Source organism: Fundulus heteroclitus, unplaced genomic scaffold (genome assembly GCF_011125445.2).
Source record: "Fundulus heteroclitus isolate FHET01 unplaced genomic scaffold, MU-UCD_Fhet_4.1 scaffold_95, whole genome shotgun sequence".
Classification (NCBI taxonomy): domain Eukaryota; kingdom Metazoa; phylum Chordata; class Actinopteri; order Cyprinodontiformes; family Fundulidae; genus Fundulus; species Fundulus heteroclitus.
The window spans coordinates 361,005-382,383 of NW_023397417.1; the positions used below are offsets into that span (position 1 = coordinate 361,005).

At 38.5% G+C, this 21,379-nt stretch overlaps 1 protein-coding gene and 1 gene segment (V, D, J or C); both read left to right on the plus strand.

The window, feature by feature from the left end:
- The first annotated feature begins 235 nt into the window (after nt 1–235).
- On the plus strand, nt 236–8,090 carry LOC118562509. The segment is given in 3 exon segments: nt 236–342; nt 429–735; nt 8,045–8,090. Coding segments are annotated over 3 exon segments (423 nt in total).
- A 718-nt stretch (nt 8,091–8,808) lies between these two features.
- LOC118562510 lies at nt 8,809–10,374 on the plus strand (the record flags this gene model as incomplete). The annotated part of the gene is made up of 3 exons (XM_036134946.1): nt 8,809–9,100; nt 9,843–9,974; nt 10,064–10,374. Coding segments are annotated over 3 exons (735 nt in total), but the record flags the coding sequence as incomplete, so codon positions are not given.
- Between the last annotated feature and the right edge of the window lie 11,005 nt (nt 10,375–21,379).

Genomic DNA, 21,379 nt, shown 5'->3' on the forward strand with positions numbered 1-21,379 from the left:
TGACTTCAAATCGTTATGGCTTTAAGATAAATAAATGATAAATTACCTGTAAATCAGTGCTTATATTAAACCATCAAAACAACTGAGAATGAATAATCTAAAAAAAATATTGACATCAACTGTCTACAGAAAATTAAGATGAGTTCTGTATCTTTTCCAGGGGGAGGAGTTGATGCAAAGTTTGTGCTGCTTCCACCTTTACATGTCTGTGTGAGAGTTCAAGACTTGCAGTAAATCAGAGACAAAGACACGTCCAGACTGAGCAGAGACAAATGGCTTCTACAATGATCAGACCTCATCAGGTTGTGATCGCTTTCCTCATCCTGGCAGTTAACTGGACCGGTGAGAAAGGACCATTTAAAGGACCCTCTTAGTGAGTAAATACACAATTATTACAGTTCAGAACCTAATGATCTGTCTGTCTGCAGGTACTGATGGTCAAACACTGACTGAGTCTGAATCAGTGGTTAAAAGGCCTGGAGAGTCCCACAGACTTACCTGCACATATTCTGGGTTTAGTAGCGCTCCTTACATTGGCTGGATCAGACAGGCAGCTGGAAAAGGACTGGAGTGGATTGCTTATATCAGCGATGACAGCGACTACATCTATTACTCTGACTCAGTGAAAAACCGGTTCACCATCTCCAGAGAGAACAGCAGAAATCAGGTGTATCTGCAAATGAACAGCCTGACAGCTGAGGATTCTGCTGTTTATTATTGTGCTCGAGAGCCACAGTGACACAGGAAGCAGAAACACTGTACAAAAACTCCTTGATGCATGAATAGTCTTAACAAGAAGACACCACAGGGGGAGCTCTGACACCACTTATCACAACAAACAAATTTAGATGGATGTCTTTGATGATCTGAGGGAATCTGGACAATTCACACTGGAGAAATAATTTTGAGATGTATTAGGCCCAAAATCTTTTGGTGCCTAATAAAAAACAATTTATCAATTTATCAGAAAAAAAAAAAAAAGAAATTAGGGGGCTGCACAGTGGGGCAGTGGGTAGCGTTGTTGCCTTGCAGCAAGAAGGTCATGGGTCTTTCTGCATGGAGTTTGCATGTTCTCCCTGTGCATGCGTGGGTTCTCTTCGGGCACTCCAGCTTCCTCCCACAGTCCAAAAACATGACTGTTAGGTTAATTGGTCTCTCCAAATTGTCCTTAGGTGTGAGTGTGTGTGTGAATGGTTGTTTGTCCTGTTTGTCTCTGTGTTGCCCTGCGACAGACTGGCGACCTGTCCAGGGTGTACCCCACATCTCGCCCAGTGAATGCTGGAGATAGGCACCAGCGACCCCGCAACCCTATGAGGGATAAAGCGGATCAGAAGATGGATAAAAAACAATTTAAAATCTACTATTTCAAAAACAGATTTTTGCATCAGTATTTTAATGAGTACATTTAATAAGGTTTCAGGAGAAACTACGCGCATCAGATATAAGTTGTCTTATATATATAAATCTTTCAATCTCTCTCGAAGTTTTCTATTTAAAATGACTGAATTTGCAAAAAAAGAGCTTTGAATGATAGAATTAATGTCAATAATTAACAGATTATCTGTTATGCCTACGGAAAACAAATGTCTTTTATTTATGTTTACCTGAACCAAACATGAGGGTTTTATCTGGCTGTACAGTAACAACAAATCACTGCTAAAATATTGCCTTGAAAAAACGGATTACTGAGTTTAGTTCTTGAAAAACAATCTGTAAGAGACACCATAAATAACTGTTTCCTTTGTTTCTAATGTATGATGTCTCACCAGAATCAGGCATTTAAAGGAGCATAGAAATCTGCCCACACACTGGTGTGGAAAAATGAATTAACACCTCATCATGTAATAATGCATTTTACATTTTGCGCAGCTTATTACAAAAAATGTGGATGTCGCTCTTTCCATTTTTTAGAAATTAAATTGGAATTGGACTGCACAGGGGTGCAGTGGGTAGCGCTATCATCTTATAGCAAGAAGGTTCTGGGTTCGAGTCCAACCCTGAATCTTTCTCCATGGAGTTTGCAAGTTCTCCTTGTGCGTGGGTTCTCTCCGGTTACTCTGGCTTCCTCCCACAGCCCAAAAATATGACTGTTAGGTTAATTGGTCTCTATAAATTTTCCTTAGGTGTGAGTGAATGGTTGTTTGTCTTGTCTGTCTCTGTGTTGCCATGCGACAGACCTGTCCAGGGTGTACCCTGCCTCTCGCCCATTGAATGCTGGAGATAGGCACCAGCATCCCTTGAGACCCCATGAGGGATAAGTGAGTCAGATAATGGATGGATGGATATTTTAATAGTGTGGTGCATTATGTAATAAACAATCACAAGCCAGCATTTTTGTTCATCCTAATAAATGCACTTATAATGACCATTGTGTTCCAGATACATACTAAAATCTTATAAACTTTTTTCAGTAAATGCCAAACTTTTCATTTTTCCCTATATCCAGACTTTTTGCCCTGATCCCTGTTACTCACAGAAATTATTTCAATTTATAGACTACACCCAGAACCTATCAAAAAGCTTCTCTTCCACCTTAGAACCTAGAGAATGATTTATAAAAAGGCTTTCCGAAATAACCTGTGGTCCAAATATATTGACTCAGCATACATATCATAGTTGTTTTTCTCACCGTTCCAAAAAAATCTTAATTTTTTATGTCAAAAAAAGGAGATAATTACTATTTAAAACTGAAAAAAATAGATAAATGTAATATATTCATTATCTTTTTTTTAATTTTCAATGCTAAACATTATAGAAAATATAGAAACAAATAATTCAAGTGTTAATGAAAGATAAAATCTATAATGAATGGAGCACTCTTTCAGAACATTAAGTCCCTCCTTCTTCATCATAATGCAAATCACTAATCTCTGCTGTCTTTTTCTGTCCTGCTGACTGGTTTGTAATTTGTGTCTCCAGCCTCAGGATGATGAACACATTCACTGTTGTCCTTCTTGTTCTCTCTGTACGCTGTAAGTTCTCCTGCTTCCTTGTGTTTTACGTCACATTCCTGTATCGTTGTAATCCTCATTGGTCTCTCTTTCTTAATCTTATCAGGTTGTACAGGTCAGAGTATGGAGTCCATTCCTTCCACTTCAGTGGTTAAAAATCCTGGAGAGACTCTCAGTCTGTCCTGCAGGGGGTCTGGCTTCATATTTACTGACTATGTTATGCACTGGATCAGACAGCCTGTTGGAAAAGGACTGGAATGGATAGGAATAGGCTTTTCCAGCCAGAGTAGCAACACATATGTCAGCAGTTTGACTGGACGTATTGAAATAAGTAGAGTAGACAGCAACAGCATGGTGCATCTGAGACTGTCTAACCTGAAACCAGAGGACTCTGCTGTGTATTACTGTGCTGCGGATGCACAGTGGTTAATGTAAGCCAGCAGCTGTACAAAAACTTTACAAAATCTATTTTTATGACAACCTGAGGGGGGCAGAAGAGGATCAAATACCTACACAGACAAATGCAGATGGAACTATACTTGTTGGTTCCTACAGTAATACTTTTAAACACTATTAAATTTCATATCATGAGACCTTTCCAAATTGTGGCTTTTTCAATAGAAAACAAATCTTCCACACTTTCAATAAATGCATCATCATCCTAAGGGGGGGTTTAATATAAAAAAATATAATATTTATTTGTCTCCACAGAGACAAAAAATAAAAAAGGTGAAAGTACTTGTTAGTTTCTTTAGTAATACTTTTAAACATCATTCAATCTCATATCTTCAGACACTTCTAAGATGCAGCTCTTTGTCAGAGGAGAACACATCTTCCACACTTGCAGTAAATAATTTTATGCAAAGTGAGAGTTTTAAAAAAAACTTATCTACAAATGGACGGGTTGGTTCTGACAGCTGGCAATGAAAATTCAGTTTATTTAAATAACTCACTTGCTTAGATAATAAATATCCACTAAAGAATAAAATAAACATTGGATCAGACACCTCCAGTAAACTGGTGGCTCTGACTGAAGTGGCTGAAGTTTCTGCTGTCAGACGAAGAATAACAGTAACACAAACCAGCATTGGATGCCTGCTAAGGAATTGGGCATCAGATTACAAATCCTGGGACTGTGAAGGGATAGAAAAAAAAAACGAATTTTATTATTAAAAAAAATCTATAAAGGTTTCTGTTATTTTTTGAGATATTGGAAAATACATACCCATGGAAACTGTTTTATTTTTCTGCAATACTAAGATTAAATATTCTGACAACTATTCATCAATATTTTAGACTGGTTATAAAGCTAGTTTTAGGCATGACATCATTTGATTTTAAGTCTCCATAGAGAGTAAGAGCTAAATGCACAGACCTTTGTGTATCATAAATAGCCAGAAGCTGGTTTCCTCATTCCTATGCTGTCACACTGGAACTTAAACCAACAAGTTTATTCAAAGGATAAAGCTTGTAGGTTCCCTGGGACATCTGGGTTCTGCTTGGGCGGAAAAAGTTAGATTACCCTTCTGATGTGATGGTTGGAAGAGGATAATAGTGAGAAGGAGAGGAGTGAAGGTCTTCCTGGTGCTGAAGATGAGGGAGTCCAGGGTGCACTGCACGAATACTGTGATTTTCATCCCTGTAAACTGCCGTTAATCCTGCTAATTTCCAGCAGTTATTGGCCATTTACAGCACATCGTGTTCATGTTCACCTGTGCCAAAAACATTTAAACAGAATTAGCGGGGAATGAATTTAACAACTATACTTATCACATATATAGCAGCTCCAGCAGCAACAGACCAACATGGTTTCTCAGAAACACAAGGCATTAGTTGATAGATATGTCCCTGGTGGATAATAATAATAATAATAATAATAATAATAATAATAATAATAATAATAATAATAATAATAATAATAATAATAATAATGGCTGCACAGTGGCGCAGTGGGTAGCACTGTTGCCTTGCAGCAAGAAGGTCCTGGGTTCAAGTACACCTCTGGGTCTTTCTGCATGGAGTTTGCATGTTCTCCCTGTGCATGCGTGGGTTCTCTCCGGGTACTCCGGCTTCCTCCCACAGTCCAAAAACATGACTGTTAGGTTAATTGGCTTCTCCAAATTGTCCTTAGGTGTGAATGTTTGCATGAAAGGTTGTTTGTCCTGTTTGTATCTCTCTGTGTTGCCCTGCGACAGACTGGCGACCTGTCCAGGTGAACCCCGCCTCTCGCCCAGTGAACGCTGGAGATAGGCACCAGCACCCCCCCCGCGACCCCATGAGGGATGGATGGATAATAATAATAATAATAATAATAATAATAATAATAATAATAATACTTATTATTATTATAAATATGATGTATAATAAACCCTGTGTTAAAAGTAAAGCGCTTACTTAATACTTAGACTTTGAACTTTTTGTCATTTTGTATGTACAGAGTGCATACAGAACGAAATTTCGTTGCATACAGCTTATAAGAGTATAGTGAGATTCAGGTGGAATAAGGCAACATTTACAGTATAAAGTGCAGCAGTGTTCAAAATGTAAACAATGCGGGAGAAAGACAGTGTGCAATCACAATGTGCAGGAGAATGTTCAGAACATTTTTATGTGCAAAAAGGCATTTGTGCAAAAATGCATTGAGTAAAAGGAAACTAAAAGTTCGGAAGCATTGGTAATGCCAGATAGTGATGCAATGTGCAAAACTGGTGCAGAGTCCAGTTTTTAGTTCAACAGTTCAACAGTCTGATGGCAACAGGGAAAAAGCTTTTGCAGAACCTGATGGACCTGCAGCGGATGCTGCGGAACCTCTTTCCAGAGGGCAGCAGGGAGAACAGTCCATGGTGGTGGTGTGAGGGGTCTCTGATGATGTTACGGGCTCGGGACACACAGCGCTGGGATAAAATGTTCTTAATGGAGGGGAGAGGAGCCCCGATGATCCTTTCTGCTGTCCTCACCACTCTCCTCACATTCTTCCAGTCAGAGGCGCTGCAGCCTCCACACCACACAGAGAGACAGCTGGTCAGAATGCTCTCTATGGTGTTTCTGTAGAAGGTCGTGAGGATGGGTGGGGTCTCCTCATCCTCCGCAGGAAGTACAGGTGCTTCTGTGCCCTCTTCACCAGTGACGTGGTGTTCACAGACCAGGTGAGGTTGTCCATGATGTGCACCCCGAGGAATTTGGTGCTGTTGACCACCTCCACAGCTAAGCTGTTGAGGAGCAGTGGAGCGTGGTGAGGCCGGTTCTTCCTGAAGTCGACGATGATCTCCTTCGTCTTCTCCACGTTCAGGATCAGGCTGTTGTCTCTGCACCAGCCCACCAGCTGCTCCACCTCCTCTCTGTAGTCCTGGTCGTTGCCGTCTCTGATCAGGCCCACCACCGTTGTGTCATCAGCAAACTTCACGATGTGATTGGTGGTGAACCTGGGGACGCAGTCGTGTGTCATCATAGTGAACAGCAGGGGGCTCAGGACACAGCCCTGAGGGGAGCCCGTGCTGAGGGTGATGACGTCAGAGGTGTTCTGTCCGACCCGGACTGACTGAGGTCTGTTGGTGAGGAAGTCTGGCAGCCAGTTGCGAAGGTGTGTGCTGAAGCCCAGATGTTCCAGTTTTCCCACCAGATGCTGTGGGATGATGGTGTTGAACGCTGAACTGAAGTCCAGGATCAGCATCCGCATGTGCGTGTTCTTCTCCTCCAGGTGTGCCAGGCTCAGGTGAAGAGCGGAGGAGATGGCGTCCTCAGTGGAGCGGTTCCGCCAGTAGGCAAACTGGAATGGGTCGAGTGTTGGGGGAAGACTGGAGACGATGTGTTCTCTCACCAGCCTTTCAAAGCACTTCATCATGATGGGAGTAAGTGCAACAGGCCGGTAGTCATTAAAACAGGTGACTTGGGGTTTCTTCGGCACCGGAAGGATGGAGGCAGACTTAAAGCATGCTGGCACTGTGGCTTGCTCCAGCGAGGTGTTAAAAATGTCTGTGAGCCAGCTGGCCTGCACACTCCTTGAGCACCTGCCCAGGTATGTTGTCCGGACCTGGGGCCTTCCGCGGGTTGACTCTCCTCAGAGTCTTCCACACGTCGCCTGTGTCAAGGCAGAGCATCTCCTCTTCCTGATGGGGAACACCCTTCACTGCTGGAGTGCTGTTTCATGCCTTAAACCTCCCAAATAAGTTATTTAGTCCATTTAGGAAGTCAGAATCAACTTCACCGACCATGCTGTGCTGCATGTATTAATTTCTTAGGCACATTTTCATTTTTTTTTTTTCAAAAAAATCAAAATGTAATTTTACATAAAAACAAGGTGGGGTTATTAAAAATGGCATACTAAGATAAAATGAGGGCTGTTCAAGTTAAAAAGAAAGAAAACAGCAGAAAAATATGGGAAAAACTGTGTAGCATGGTGGTAGAAAGAAATCTTCTAGAGCAGCTAAAAACTGTGCAAATAAAGACTGATTTACAAACATATTTTTAGATATGAAATATTCTGAACCATGTTGTGGTGGTTTTTCTGTCCAAAAATGATCAAATGTATTGATTCCTGTGATGCATTGCACTGTTCTTGGGATTAGCCCCTTCTCTCTTCTGTAGCGGTCAACCAGGGCCACTCAGGTTATCGATGATGCCTTCCCAGAATGCCACTCCCTCACTTCCAGCAGCTGTTAACACAAATAGAACAGACCCTCAATATACATGCTTGCATGTTTTCATGTTTTTAATTTAGGTTTGTCAAAGAATACAAAATACAATCATATAATTCATAGGAGTGGATCGTTTCAGCTGGCTGTAGATTGAGCCCAGAATACAAAGCTTCACAAATTTAGTATCACTATTACTTCTTCTAGCAGCTCAGTGACTCTAAATGGACAGAACATGCAGCCCGAGGACTCTGCTGTGTATTATTGTGCCAGAGAGCCAGAATGATACATACAAGCAGCAGAGTTGTACACAAACCTCTTGGAGGAATGGTCTCAGTCTCTAGTCCTCAAGGCTCAGTGTCCTGGAACGATCAGATGCTTTAACTCACCTAACTTAGATACAGGGGGCTTTGAGGGTCAACAGGAATGGTGGCAGTCGCTGTGTGCTTAATGCTCATTCAGTGAGTCAGCAGTCAGCAGCAAAAGCTTTTTTTATTTTTTATCATGATCAATGACACATAAACTTAATTTTTAATAAGGAGTTTTAGAAAGTGTTGTTTTCTAAACTCTTAAACAGTGCTCCTGTAAACTTACACTGGCACCAGTTTTAAATTGAAATGTAACAACAGTGAGGTGGCTCAGGTGCACAGAAAATTTTGCAACAATGCTTCAAAACTTGGAGAACAGGTACAATATTCTCTGTGAAGGACTGCACTGAATTCAGGTTGCATCGAAACAAAAATGTATTTAAAGTATTTAATCATTGTCTCCTATCTGCAGGATTGTATAAAGTTTTAAATTTAAACTTTAATTTACCTGAATAAATATAATTACTGTAAGAAGAGAAAACAAAATGAACAATAAACCAGTTCAAAAGATGGAAATTATCAGTTTAACATGAACATTGTTCTATCAGGAATACTGTTTATGTATGCTGGATGACAAAAGTAAAAAATCCCGACAGGCAGGATTGTCATCATGCAAATGAAGTGTTCTGGTTTAAAGTCTTGGTCTGATGCTGTCAGCTGCAGAAGAAGAAAAACTCCCATCAGATCAACTTCAACACAAAAATGTTCTCTGTAGCTCTGCTGCTGCTGCTGGTTGCTGGATCCTGTGAGTCTCACTGAGGCAGAAACTTTTACAGCATGATCACAATAAACTGACTGATCACTGTTTATGTGGTAATTATAAATTTAACATTTTCCTCTGCAGGTGTGAAGTGTGAACAGCTGACACAGCCAGCCTCTGTGACTGTGCAGCCAGGTCAACGTCTGACCATCAGCTGTCAGGTCTCTTATTCTCTGAGCAGCTACTACACAGCTTGGATCAGACAGCCTGCAGGGAAAGGACTGGAGTGGATTGGGATGAAACATGGTGGTGGATCATCATACTACAAAGATTCACTGAAGAACAAATTCAGTATAGATGTAGTCACTTCCAGTAAAACAGTGACTCTGAATGGACAGAATATGCAGCCTGAAGACTCGGCTGTGTATTACTGTGCCAGATACGACCACAGTGAGATAAACAAGCAGCACAGCTGTACAAAAACCCCTCAGAGGACCAGTAACACAAAACCACCAGAGGAGGTGCTTTTGTTAGCTATTACCAGTTTTATGTAAGCTATTTTAAACTAAAAAATAAAAGGGATGCATAGTTTATCCCTGGTATGTTAAGATACAACTTAAATTACAAATACAAAATTGTTTCTACTTACGACACATTATACAGTCATATCAGAAAAATATAAGAGAGCATTAAAATAAACTATTCAAATAAGATTATAAGCTTAAATTCAAACCACTTGCAAAATATCACAAACAAATATCTCATATTAACATTTGTTAATATGTTAATATGACAGATGTGAATAATATTTACCCATTTCTACAAAGAGCTTTGAAACTGGTTTATTATTTAGATCTAAAAAAGTTTCTGAGTTTTTTGTGACAAAATAATCATGAATTAAAAAAGGATTACAATCCTTTCTACATCTGCTTCATATTCACATTATATGTAAAATTATCTCTTTTGACAGGGTTGCTACAGACGCTCAAAAGATTATTGTTTGACTTTACATTTCTGTGGCTTTAAATGTAATCAATGATAAATTATCTGTGAATTAGTGTTAAAGTTAAACCATCAACACATCTAAGAATAATTATCTAAATAATTGAAATCAAATGCCTGCGGTTCTGTATCTTTTCCAGGGGGAGGAGTTGATGCAAAGTTTGCACTGCTTCCACCTTTACATGTCTGTGAGAGAGTTCAAGACCTGCAGTAAATCAGAGACAAAGACACGTCCAGACTGAGCAGAGACAAATGGCTTCTACAATGATCAGACCTCATCAGGTTGTGATCGCTTTCCTCATCCTGGCAGTTAACTGGACCGGTGAGAACAAAGGATATTTTAAAGGAACTTCTTAGTGAGTAAATACATAATTATTACAGTTCAGAACCTAATGATCTGTCTGTCTGCAGGTACTGATGGTCAAACACTGACTGAGTCAGAATCAGTGGTTAAAAGGCCTGGAGAATCCCACAGACTGACCTGCACATATTCTGGGTTTAGTAGCGCTCCTTACATACATTGGGTCAGACAGGCAGCTGGAAAAGGACTGGAGTGGATTGCTTATATCAGCAGGGTCAGTAGCACCATCTACTACTCTGACTCAGTGAAAAACCGGTTCACCATCACTAGAGAGAACAGCAGAAATCAGGTGTATCTGCAGATGAACAGCCTGACAGCTGAGGATTCTGCTGTTTATTATTGTGCTCGAGAGTCACAGTGACACAGAAAGCAGAAACACTGTACAAAAACTCCTTGGTGCATGACACCAAACCACCACAAGGGGAGCCATCAGACCACCAAATCATTCAGAACATATTGCTTGAAGAGATCATCTTTATTTGACTAATACAGCAATCCCAATCTTATGAGTAAATGTTTGAACTCTTTATATGTAAAACACTTGATGTGCTTGAAAAAATAATTTTACTGTCTTCCCACAGTAAGAATCAAGCACCATTAATATAACTAGATTTTACAATGATGTTACAAAATGATGAATATCTATCCATTTTGTTTTATATTTATTTAATTTTTTTTTACATCTAGCAGTGAGACAAGAAAATATCCTAATCTGCCAGCCAATATATTACAGAATCAGCGTTTTTGCATGCTAATTAAACTTCAATCAAGATTAAGTATTATTATTATTAACAATAATTACATCCAGATGAATTTTGGATTAACCATATCAATTTATTCTCCAAAATGGTAAAAAATGGTAAATGGTTTGTACGTGTATAGCACTTTAACTAGTCCGATGATCCCAAAGTGCTTTACACCACATTCAGTCATTCACCCATTCACGCGAACCATGACTGTGGTGAGCTATATTAGTAGCCATACAGACCAGTGCAAGCAGGAACTTGGCTATATCAGCGTTAAAAGAAAGCACTAATCAGCCCCTTATCATCTAACTTTAATGATTGTAAAGCTTTTTTTATGTAGATTCTGTGAAAAGCAAAATCTGATGCTGCACTTGGACAGTTTAGTTATTTTTTGCCCTCCTGTATGCAAAGTAAACCTCCAGGTAGTCGACTATTAATGGTTTAGAGACAGAAGCAGGCAATTTATCACTGTCTCCCCAAATATACATATTTAGCAGACATCAGAGCTCAGAAGAACAATCTTCTACTTGTTTTTCTCACTGATCCAAACTAGAAACCATTGTCTTTTCACACAGTGTAGATGACCCATTCAAAACAACATGGTGTATCTGAAGAGCTCATCATATGGAGCCAAGGAAGGGTCATAACTATTGTACAAATGAAAATACATGTTGAAACTGAAAACAAGTAGATAAATTTTGAAATTTTCCCGTCATTAGTACTTTTTTAATTTTACAATGCTAAATGTTATGAAAAATAGTTTGTGTTAAATGAAAGATAAGATTAACAATGAATAGCACATCCACTTAGTACATTGGGTCCCTTCTCCATCATAATTCAAATAACTAATCTCTGCTGTCTTTTTCTGTCCTGCTGACTGGTTTGTAATTTGTGTCTCCAGCCTCAGGATGATGAACAAAATTACTGTTGTCCTTCTTGTTCTCTCTGTACGCTGTAAGGTTCCTTGTGTTTGACGTCACATTACTGTAGAGTAATGTACAGGTCAGAGCATAAAAGCCCCTTCCTTCCAGTCCAGTGGTATAAATTCTGGAGAGATTCTCAGCCTGTTCTAAAGAGGGTCTGGCTTCACATTTACCAGCTATGTAATCAACTGGATCAGACAGCCTGAAGGAAAAGGACTGAAATAGATAAGAAGAGGCTTTTCAAGGCAGAGTAGAAACACATATGCCAGCAGATTGAGAGTACATATTGAAATAATTTAAAATAAAATCAACAGTATGGTGTGTCTAATGGTGCGTTCACCCCTAACATAATTTCAGCGACAAGGTCGCCACTTATGTGTGCTGTAACCCGCCTGACATATTGCTTGCCTTGCGCATGCCAGGCAGCAATATGCACAGCTGGCGAGAAGCCAGAAACACAGCTGTGCAATGGTGTTATCTATTGACACCTTCACTTAACTGCTCCAGTCCCTTCACTCACTCTTCTGTAGGCTTGATCTTGGTTTGGACTTGCCTCGTTAGTAATAACTGGTTGAATCATACAACTCAGGTCGACTGCAGATTTCTTTCATGTAGCCATTGTTAGTTTGATTTCTAACTCTAACTCGCTTGACTAATGTGTAAAAAAAAAAAGGAAATTAGACAACTATAAGCCTTGTACAATCTTACAATACAAGTGTGATACACACTCTGCTTTAGTAACCACTCACATTGTGGGTCATAATTTTCTGATCATCAGTATTTCTACCAACCTGAAGCTCAACTAAAAAAATAAAAATCTGGTTTCCTCATTTCACAAAAACAGTCTACTTTGCACATTGAATCAGATATAATGGTTTTAACTAATTTTGTTCTAGTTTCATTGGTTTAGTTTTGCTTAAGAACAATAGAGGACAATTGGTGTTGAAATAATTTAAACATGTTGTAATGTTCTGTTGTGGTTTAGGTTATTTGTTCAGTTTAGTTATCTTTTCTGTCTTAGGATTTATTTCTGTTTCTTGTTTTGGATTTATGCTTAGCCTGTTTTTGTTATCTGGCCTTTGTTGTTAGTTTTTATTTCAGCCCGTGTCCGTTTAGTCTTATTCCTTACCTTAGGTTTTTGTTTATCAATCTTATGCTCCCTTTATCACCTCCACCTGTTTTTGTTAATTAGCCCCGCCCGGCTCTCCTGTTCTGTTGCCTATTTAAGCCCGTCTTCGTTTTCGGTTAGTTGCCGGAATATCTCCTCTTGTCCCTGTCCGCTACCTCCTGGTAAGAGCCTTGCAGCCTCTGTTTAAATTCTCTGTCTGTTGCCCTGCATGATCTCTCCTGTTTTTGAGTTTGTCCCAGCCTTTGCCTTTTTGTCAACCTGGAGGATCCATCATCTCTGTCAATAAAGACCTTTTGTAGCATCAGCTCCGTGTTTGGCTAAACTTTGGATTCACCACAAGCAATTCTTTACACATGTTGTAGGGCAGCATTAGGTCTTGTGTGTTTATAAAACTGGAAACAAGTTGATACTAAATTATTTGAGAAGAAACTTTTTACTCTAAATGACAAGATGTCTGGAAAGGATAAAAAAAAAATCAATAGCATAAAATATTTGCAAGGATTTGGATCAGATGAGTTCAGTTTCTTCTCCAGGAGGAGTCATTGCAAATGATGACTCCACTTTTACAAGTCTGTTAAAAAGTTTAAGAGCAGCAGTGAATCATTGATAAACACTATGAACAGAGAAATTTGACTTTTACAATAATTCGATTTGAAGTTGTACTTGCAATGATTACCTTGTCAATAAACTGCAGTGGTCATATTTATTTTCACCAATATACTGAATGATAGATGCAGATTTATTATAGTTCAGTTGCTAATGAAGAACCAGTCTGCAGGTACTGATGGTTAAACACTGACTGAACATTATCCAATGGTTAAAAGACCTGGAGAATCCCACAGAGTGACCTGAACATATTTAGGCGTTGATGTGCGTTACTGTAACACTCGGATCAGAAAAAGACCAGATTTGGTTTCTGCTATCAGCAGTGATGGTGGTACCACCTATCACTCTTAATCAGTCAAAAAAAACCATATGATGTAATTAAGTACTTTTAAAATCAGATGTATTTAAATTTTTAAAAGGATTTCTTAGAAGTGCCATTAAGAGACAAACTGAGTGGTTTCAGTTCTTTTCAACTGCTGCCTCAAGTGATTTGACTTTCATGCAAGTTTGCTAAATGTTTTTGCTATTATGTCTGAGAGCAGAGAGTTCAGGCTCTAAATTCTAAACTTTCACAGTCATTATTCATATTCAGATAATATGGATAATACGGATGCAATTTAAAGATGAATCAGTGAGTAATGTTTTAAGTACAACTACATATGGGAAAAATCTGTACTAAACCCAAATATAGCTTTTCTTAGAAACTGACATTACATGCAGCACTTAGATACAGCTGCTTCCAGTGTTAAAAAGGGAGCACTAATAAACCTCATTATCATCTAACTTTAATAGCTGTACTTCTGATTGGGCAGTTTAGTTATTTCTGGCCCTCCTGTATGCAAAGTAAACCACCAGGCAATCGACTATTAATGGTTTAGAGACAGCAGAAGCAGAAGAAGAAACACTCCCACCACCTTCAGCACCAACATGTTCTCTGTAGCTCTGCTGCTGCTGCTGGCTGCTGGATCCTGTGAGTCTCACTGAGGCAGAGGCAGTAAGATCACAACTACTGAATGATATAAATTTTTTATAATTATTTACCACACTTTATCTTACACAGGTGTAAAGTGCGAAGAGCTGATTCAACCAGCCACTCAGATTGTGCAGCCAGGTCATCGTCTGACCATCAGCTGTCAGGTCTCTTATTCTCTGGACAGCTATTGGACAAACTGGATCAGACAGCCTGCAGGGAAGGGACTGGAGTGGATTGGTGATGCACGAAGTGGATATACCTCAGATTACAATAATATGCTGAAAAACAAATTTAGCATTACGTTACAGGATTCAAGTAAAGCAGTCACTCTGATTGGACAGAATCTACAGCATGAAGACTCTGCTGTGTATTACTGTGCCAGACTCACAGTGATAAAAACAAGCAGCACAGCAGTACAAAAACCCTGCACAGGCTTTACAAATGTATTTGCTCCCTAAGCTACCAAAGGAGGCGCCATGAGACCACTGGTGAAAACAGATGAACCTTTTAAAAATCTCTTGAGGCTTTTACAGTCAGTGAGAATCTTAAAAAAGTATTTAAAAAATTCAGTTAAGGATTTTCTGTAATGTTTTTTTTCTATGGTAATATTACATTAGCTGGATTTACACACTAAGAACCCAGTGCTCACTTGTCAACAGATTGTCTGTAAGACACACCATAAATTTATGTGTTGTTTATTAAACAAAATCTGTCATTCAAGCATCCACAAATCCCTGCCCACACACTGCCATGGAAAACTGAATATGGAGTCATGATAATGAAACAAAAGAGAAGTCGGAAATTAATAGACAAAGAAATATCCATCCATTGATCCATTTTCTATACACAATTATCCTTGCAGGGTCATGAGGGGCTTTAACCTGACTCCGCCAGATGGATTTGCTCCGCATATCTATCTGGAAACCTTCCGTTGAAGTAATTTTGGGAAGGGGCGAAAATACTGGTCAGCTGATTGGCCTATGTTGGTGATAGACGGGCCAAATAAACCAATCAGATCAATGAAGCATATGACGTACTAACAGCGACAACGAAAACACAACCACAAGCTCTTGCCGAAACCAGTCGGGAGAAGAGCAAAAACATCTTTTCCTCTGAGAAAAGCCTCCAGAACAGTGTTTTGCTCTTCTTTCAGTGAAGAAATACTCTGTAATTCCCATAAAACTTGCTCGATAGCCACCCTAACGTTAGTTTTATCGGCTGAAGCCGCCATGTTATTTAGACTGAACTGTCGCGCTTCTCGTTGCGTCACACCTCAACCCGCCTCAAAGCCAACGCTGATTGGACGTTCGTTTGGTGAACGGCTCCAAATTTTCTTTAACGGAAAGTAGCCAGACTGATCTGCGAGTGAAACCTTGAAAGCTCGCGAGATCAGGATGGTCTCACGAGGCTAGAGGGGCTTGGTGCCTAACTGCATTGCTCATTGGGTGAGAAGTGGAGTACAACCTAGACAGGTTCCCACTCTATTACAGTGCAACAATAAAACATTTCAAATATTATGAGCAATATGGATCCATTGAATACCTTTTTGCTTTTCCACTTTCTCACTATCATCAGACCACAGTTTAGATATGTGAGGACAACATAACAATTGCCTTTAGTCATTGTTATAGTACCACAAGCATGAAGCCAGGCCAAACAAGTACTTGTGTTTCTTTCCTCCTCAACCTTCCTGTACCACCCAGATGCCTGTTCCCCTCATCTTTGTGGTTTCCTTTTCTCAGTCTGTTGTTCAAAAGTGCTCTGTTCTCATTTACTTCCTGTCTTGTGCACAGGATCAGACAACCTGAAAGAAAAGAAACAATTGGAATTTGGTTGACTTGTCTTTTTGTAAAATAAGTTGTTTTGTTTCTCATTTAATCTCCAGTGTTATGAAACTAGCTTTTTCAAAGCTATAAAAAGTTTGTGATTGAGCCGCAACCAGCTACAGGTCATTCATTAAAATATTAGAGTTGATCTGTGCATATGTTTGTGACTGAACAGGGAAAATATGCAGTGTGAAGACTTTGATGTGTATTGAGGTTAATCCAATCATCATATTCCGATAGGCTTGTTTACATGACGTTTTTTTATTCAGATCGGTGTTTATTCCGATTACTTTTGTTTATGTAAATGTAGCTAGTGATACAAACAAGCAGCAGAGCTATACAGAAACCCCCTTAGATCACATACAACACATAATCACCAGAAGAGGCGCTCTTGAACCAGTGTTAGGTAGACTGGGTGGATTGACAAATAAAAGGGATGCAAAGTCTATGCCTGAAATATTCTTATAATACTGAAGTGAGAAAAAGAAACATTTAAAGTTATATTAGGAAACATACTTGAGGTCTTTTAGACCTATTCACAATTTTGTTAAACAAACATAAGATAAGCCTATCTTATCTTATCTTATCTTATCTTATCTTATCTTATCTTATCTTATCTTAAACAATCAACCAGAGTAAAACCTCAGAGGAATCTAAAACAAAGAAACAACTCATATTAATCAGTTTTTCAGATATCAAATATGTTTCTTCCCCACTTCTACAAAGAGCTTGCCATTTTTGGTAAAAAATATATAAAACATTAATAAGAGCACAACCCCAAATTTAGACAGCTCCCAAAGCAACAAACAGGTCACGTAAACATTTGTGTTTTTCAGACTTCCATTGAACTTGTGGTTTAACACAAATTAATATTGTTAACCCATTTCTACAAAGAGCTTGGTGATTAATATATTATTTTAATCCTAAAAAGTTTCTGAGTTGCTCTATTTTGACAAAAAATAAAATAAAATTCTGAATGAAACAAATAATAATAAACCCACCTCTGCTTCACATTCACATTTTATCTAAAATTATCTCCTCTGACAGAGTTGTTTCCCGACACTCATAAGATAAGTTATTGTTTGGCTTTAAAACTGACTTTGAATGAAAGTAATGATAACTGGTTCACATTTAGTCAGTGTTTATCTTAGTCCATCAACATTTCCAAGCATAATCTCAAAAGATTACTAAAATCAAATGTCTACAGATAAATGAAGAGGAGTTCTGCATCTTTTCCAGAGGGAGGAGTTGATGCAAAGTTTGCACTGCTTCCACCTTTACATGTCTGTGAGAGAGTTCAAGACCTGCAGTAAATCAGAGACAAAGACACGTCCAGACTGAGCAGAGACAAATGGCTTCTACAATGATCAGACCTCATCAGGTTGTGATCGCTTTCCTCATCCTGGCAGTTAACTGGACCGGTGAGAACAAATGATCATTTAAAGGACCCTCTTAGTGAGTAAATACACAATTATTACAGTTCAGAACCTAATGATCTGTCTGTCTGCAGGTACTGATGGTCAAACACTGACTGAGTCTGAATCAGTGGTTAAAAGGCCTGGAGAATCCCACAGACTGACCTGCACATATTCTGGGTTTAGTAGCACTCCTAGAATGAGCTGGATCAGACAGCCAGCTGGAAAAAGACTGGAATGGATTGCTTATATAAGAGCAGACAGCAGCCTCATCTCCTACTCTGACTCAGTGAAAAACCGGTTCACCATCTCCAGAGAGAACAGCAAAAGTCAGGTGTACCTGCAGATGAACAGCCTGACAGCTGAGGATTCTGCTGTTTATTATTGTGCTCAATGGCCACAGTGACACAGGAAGCAGAAACACGGTACAAAAACTCCTTGATGCATGAATAGTTTCAACAGGAAGCCACCACAAGGGGAACTCTGACACAATTTCTATTTGTCACAATAAACACATTTAAGTGGAGTTGGGTCTGATGATCTGAGGGGGTCTGGACAGTCCAAAATTGAGAAATAACTGAGATGTATTTAAATCCATCACATAAACTTTTCTCTCGAGTCTCTCAAGGTTTTCTTTTTTAAATATTTGCTTATAACATATTTTTGAATGATAAAACCAATGTCAATTGTTAAACATAGTGTACAACCATACAGTTGTAGTACTATAAATGTAGTAAAACATACCAATTATTTAAGCCTTCTTAATTGTGCCTTTGAGATTCCCTGAAGGTGGGTAAAAAATCTATATAAGGTAATGGCACTGATAAAAAAGACTTAAGTTCATGTTCTGTTGTAAATTTGGGAACATTTCTTTTTTGTGTTTTTTGCATTTTATAGCAGTAGTATTGTGTGTTTTGGAATCAAAAATATTGACGTGTGCAGCAGGTTTGGCTGTTTGCTTTGAGATTGCTCCTGTTATCCAATGACATCATGTATATGAAAAATTACTACTACTACTAAATCCAAATACAGCTCTCCTTTTATATTTAGTCTAATTCTGACTAATCACACAAAGTGAATTTGTACCTGTAGACAACAGAACTATAGAAAGGTTAAAGGGAGAACTTGACTACAGCTGCCACGAGTACATAAAAAAAGTATTACTGTCATTATTTACAATATTATTCATGCACAACCTCCAACTGGGCTGTTAGATATATGAAACTACAGGTTGCTGGAGCTACTGAAAGCAGTTGTTGGGAAAATAACAGATGATTCATCTAAATTGAATCATATAAGATGTAGATAGATATATACTTTATTGGCCCTACAGGGAAATTTGTCTTGGACATTGTATGCTAAACAAAGCTGCTTCAATGATTAAACGCACTACAAACAATAAAAATCATCTGAATAGGATAAAAAAGTAAACAAACAAGTATACAGCTATTGCTCGATAAAAGCTATTCCATAAAAGAGCGTTGACGCATTCACACATACAATGCAACAAATGAACCAGCAAATCAGGCCAAAGTAACATACTTAAATGTGGATAAAGGGGGCTGATGGAAATGGGTTAGTTATCCCGGGGACAGTATGCTAACTTTAGTCTTGGACACAATGCTACTTACACAATCTATCAGATAACACCCAAGTAATGAGACATTAAGCCTCACTAGTTAGACTAACTGTCTGGTAAAGAGCCGGTAGAGCCCCATTTGAAAGGCAGGAGTAAAAAGGGTCAGCATAAGATGTGACTCAAAAAACAGATGTTTTCTGCTTTTTTTGCAATTTGTAGTCCGCAAAACATGTCATGCCATCGAGTCAACTCTCTAGTGAACACTTTTTTGCAGCTTTTGTCTAAAAAAATCAGATAATACATGGTGTACTCACATGCACTTTCTTTATCCTTCAAGGTACCAAGCAACAAAAATCTCCATTATGTATAATGACTGTTATAGTAGCAGAAAAGTGCTGCTGCATTATGGGTAATTTACGCTCTGTGTAATTCAGTCTGGCTTGCCAGGCTTAAGACATTTTTTCACTGATGTCTTATTAGGAAGTGTACAGCCCCTTGCATGGTAGTGTACCTAGATTTATATGAAATGCTGATGTAATGACCGTACAGGGCTCTTCTTCATTCCATTTTCCTGTGTTATGATCAATGAAAGCCCTTAGTGCTCTGTATGATTTATCTGGCCTGTTTAGAACAAATGTGTGAGCCCTGTAAAATCTTGTATTGGTGGCAATGCAAGAGTGATACGTACGCTGTTACAGAAACTCACATTGTGGTTCATGATTTCCTGTTCTTCAGGATTTCTACCAACTAAAGGTTCAACTTAAAATTTCTGATTTAATCCTTCCACAAGAAATCTCCACTTTGCACTTTGGATCATATATAATAGTTTTAGCAAATTTTGTCCTGGTTTCAATGGTTTAGTTTTCTTTAGAGTAATAGATGACCATTGGTTTAGAAAGAATTCAAACATGTTGTAGTCCAGGATTAGGTCTTGTGTGTTTATAAAAAACAGAAAACAAGCTGATACTAAATTATTTAAAATGAACTTTTTACTTTAAATGACAAGATGTCTGGAAAGGATCAAAAACAATCAATAGCATAAAATGTTTGCAAATATTTAGCTCAGATGAGTCCAGTTTCTTCTCCAGGAGGACGAGCATATTACTCCACTTTTACATGTCTGTTAAAAAGTTTAAGAGCTGCTGTGAATCATTGACAAACACCATGAACAGAGGCAATTGGCTTAAATTTGAGGTTGTACTTGCAATGATTACCTAGTCAATAAGCTAAAGTGGTAAGGATTATTTTTACCAATATTCTGAATGATGAATGCAGATTTGTTGTAGTTCAGTTGCTAATGAAGAACCAGTCTGCTGGTACTGATGGTCAAACACTATAATCCTATAATCTGACCTGAACATATTTTGGGGTTGATGCGCATTACTGTAACACTTGAATCAGAAAAAGACCAGATTTGGTTTCTGCTATCAGCAGTGAAGGTGGTACCACCTATCACTCTTAATCAATCAAAATAAATCTTGTAATTAAGTACTTTTAAAATCAGATGGATTTCAGTTTTTGTAAAGTTTTTACTAGAATTGCCATTAAGAGACAAAATGATTGGTTTCAGTTTTCAACTGCTGTCTCAAGTGATGTGACTTTCATGCAAATTTGCTAACTTTTTTTGCTATTATGACTCTCTGTCTGAGAGCAGAGAGTTCAGGCTCCAAATTATAAACTTAGAGTCATTATTCACATTCAAATAATAATAAGAATAAAAAAAACATGTTCGTAATTAAAAGACGAATCAGTGAGTAATGTTTTAAGTATAATGACATATGGGGAAAAAAAATCTGTACTAAACCTAAATATAGCTTTTCTTAGAAACTGATATTATATTAAGAACTTGGCTATATCAGCGTTAAAAGAAAGCACTAATCAGCCCCTTATCATCTAACTTTAATGTCCGTAAAGCTTTTTTTATGTAGATTCTGTGAAAAGCAAAACCTGATGCTGCACTTCTGATTGGACAGTTTAGTTATGTTTTGCCCTCCTGTATGCAAAGTAAACCTCCAGGCAGTCGACTATTAATGGTTTAGAGACAGCAGAAGCAGAAGAAGAAACACTCCCACCACCTTCAGCACCAACATGTTCTCTGTAGCTCTGCTGCTGCTGCTGGTTGCTGGATCATGTGAGTCTCACTAAGAGAGAAACAGTAAGATCACAACT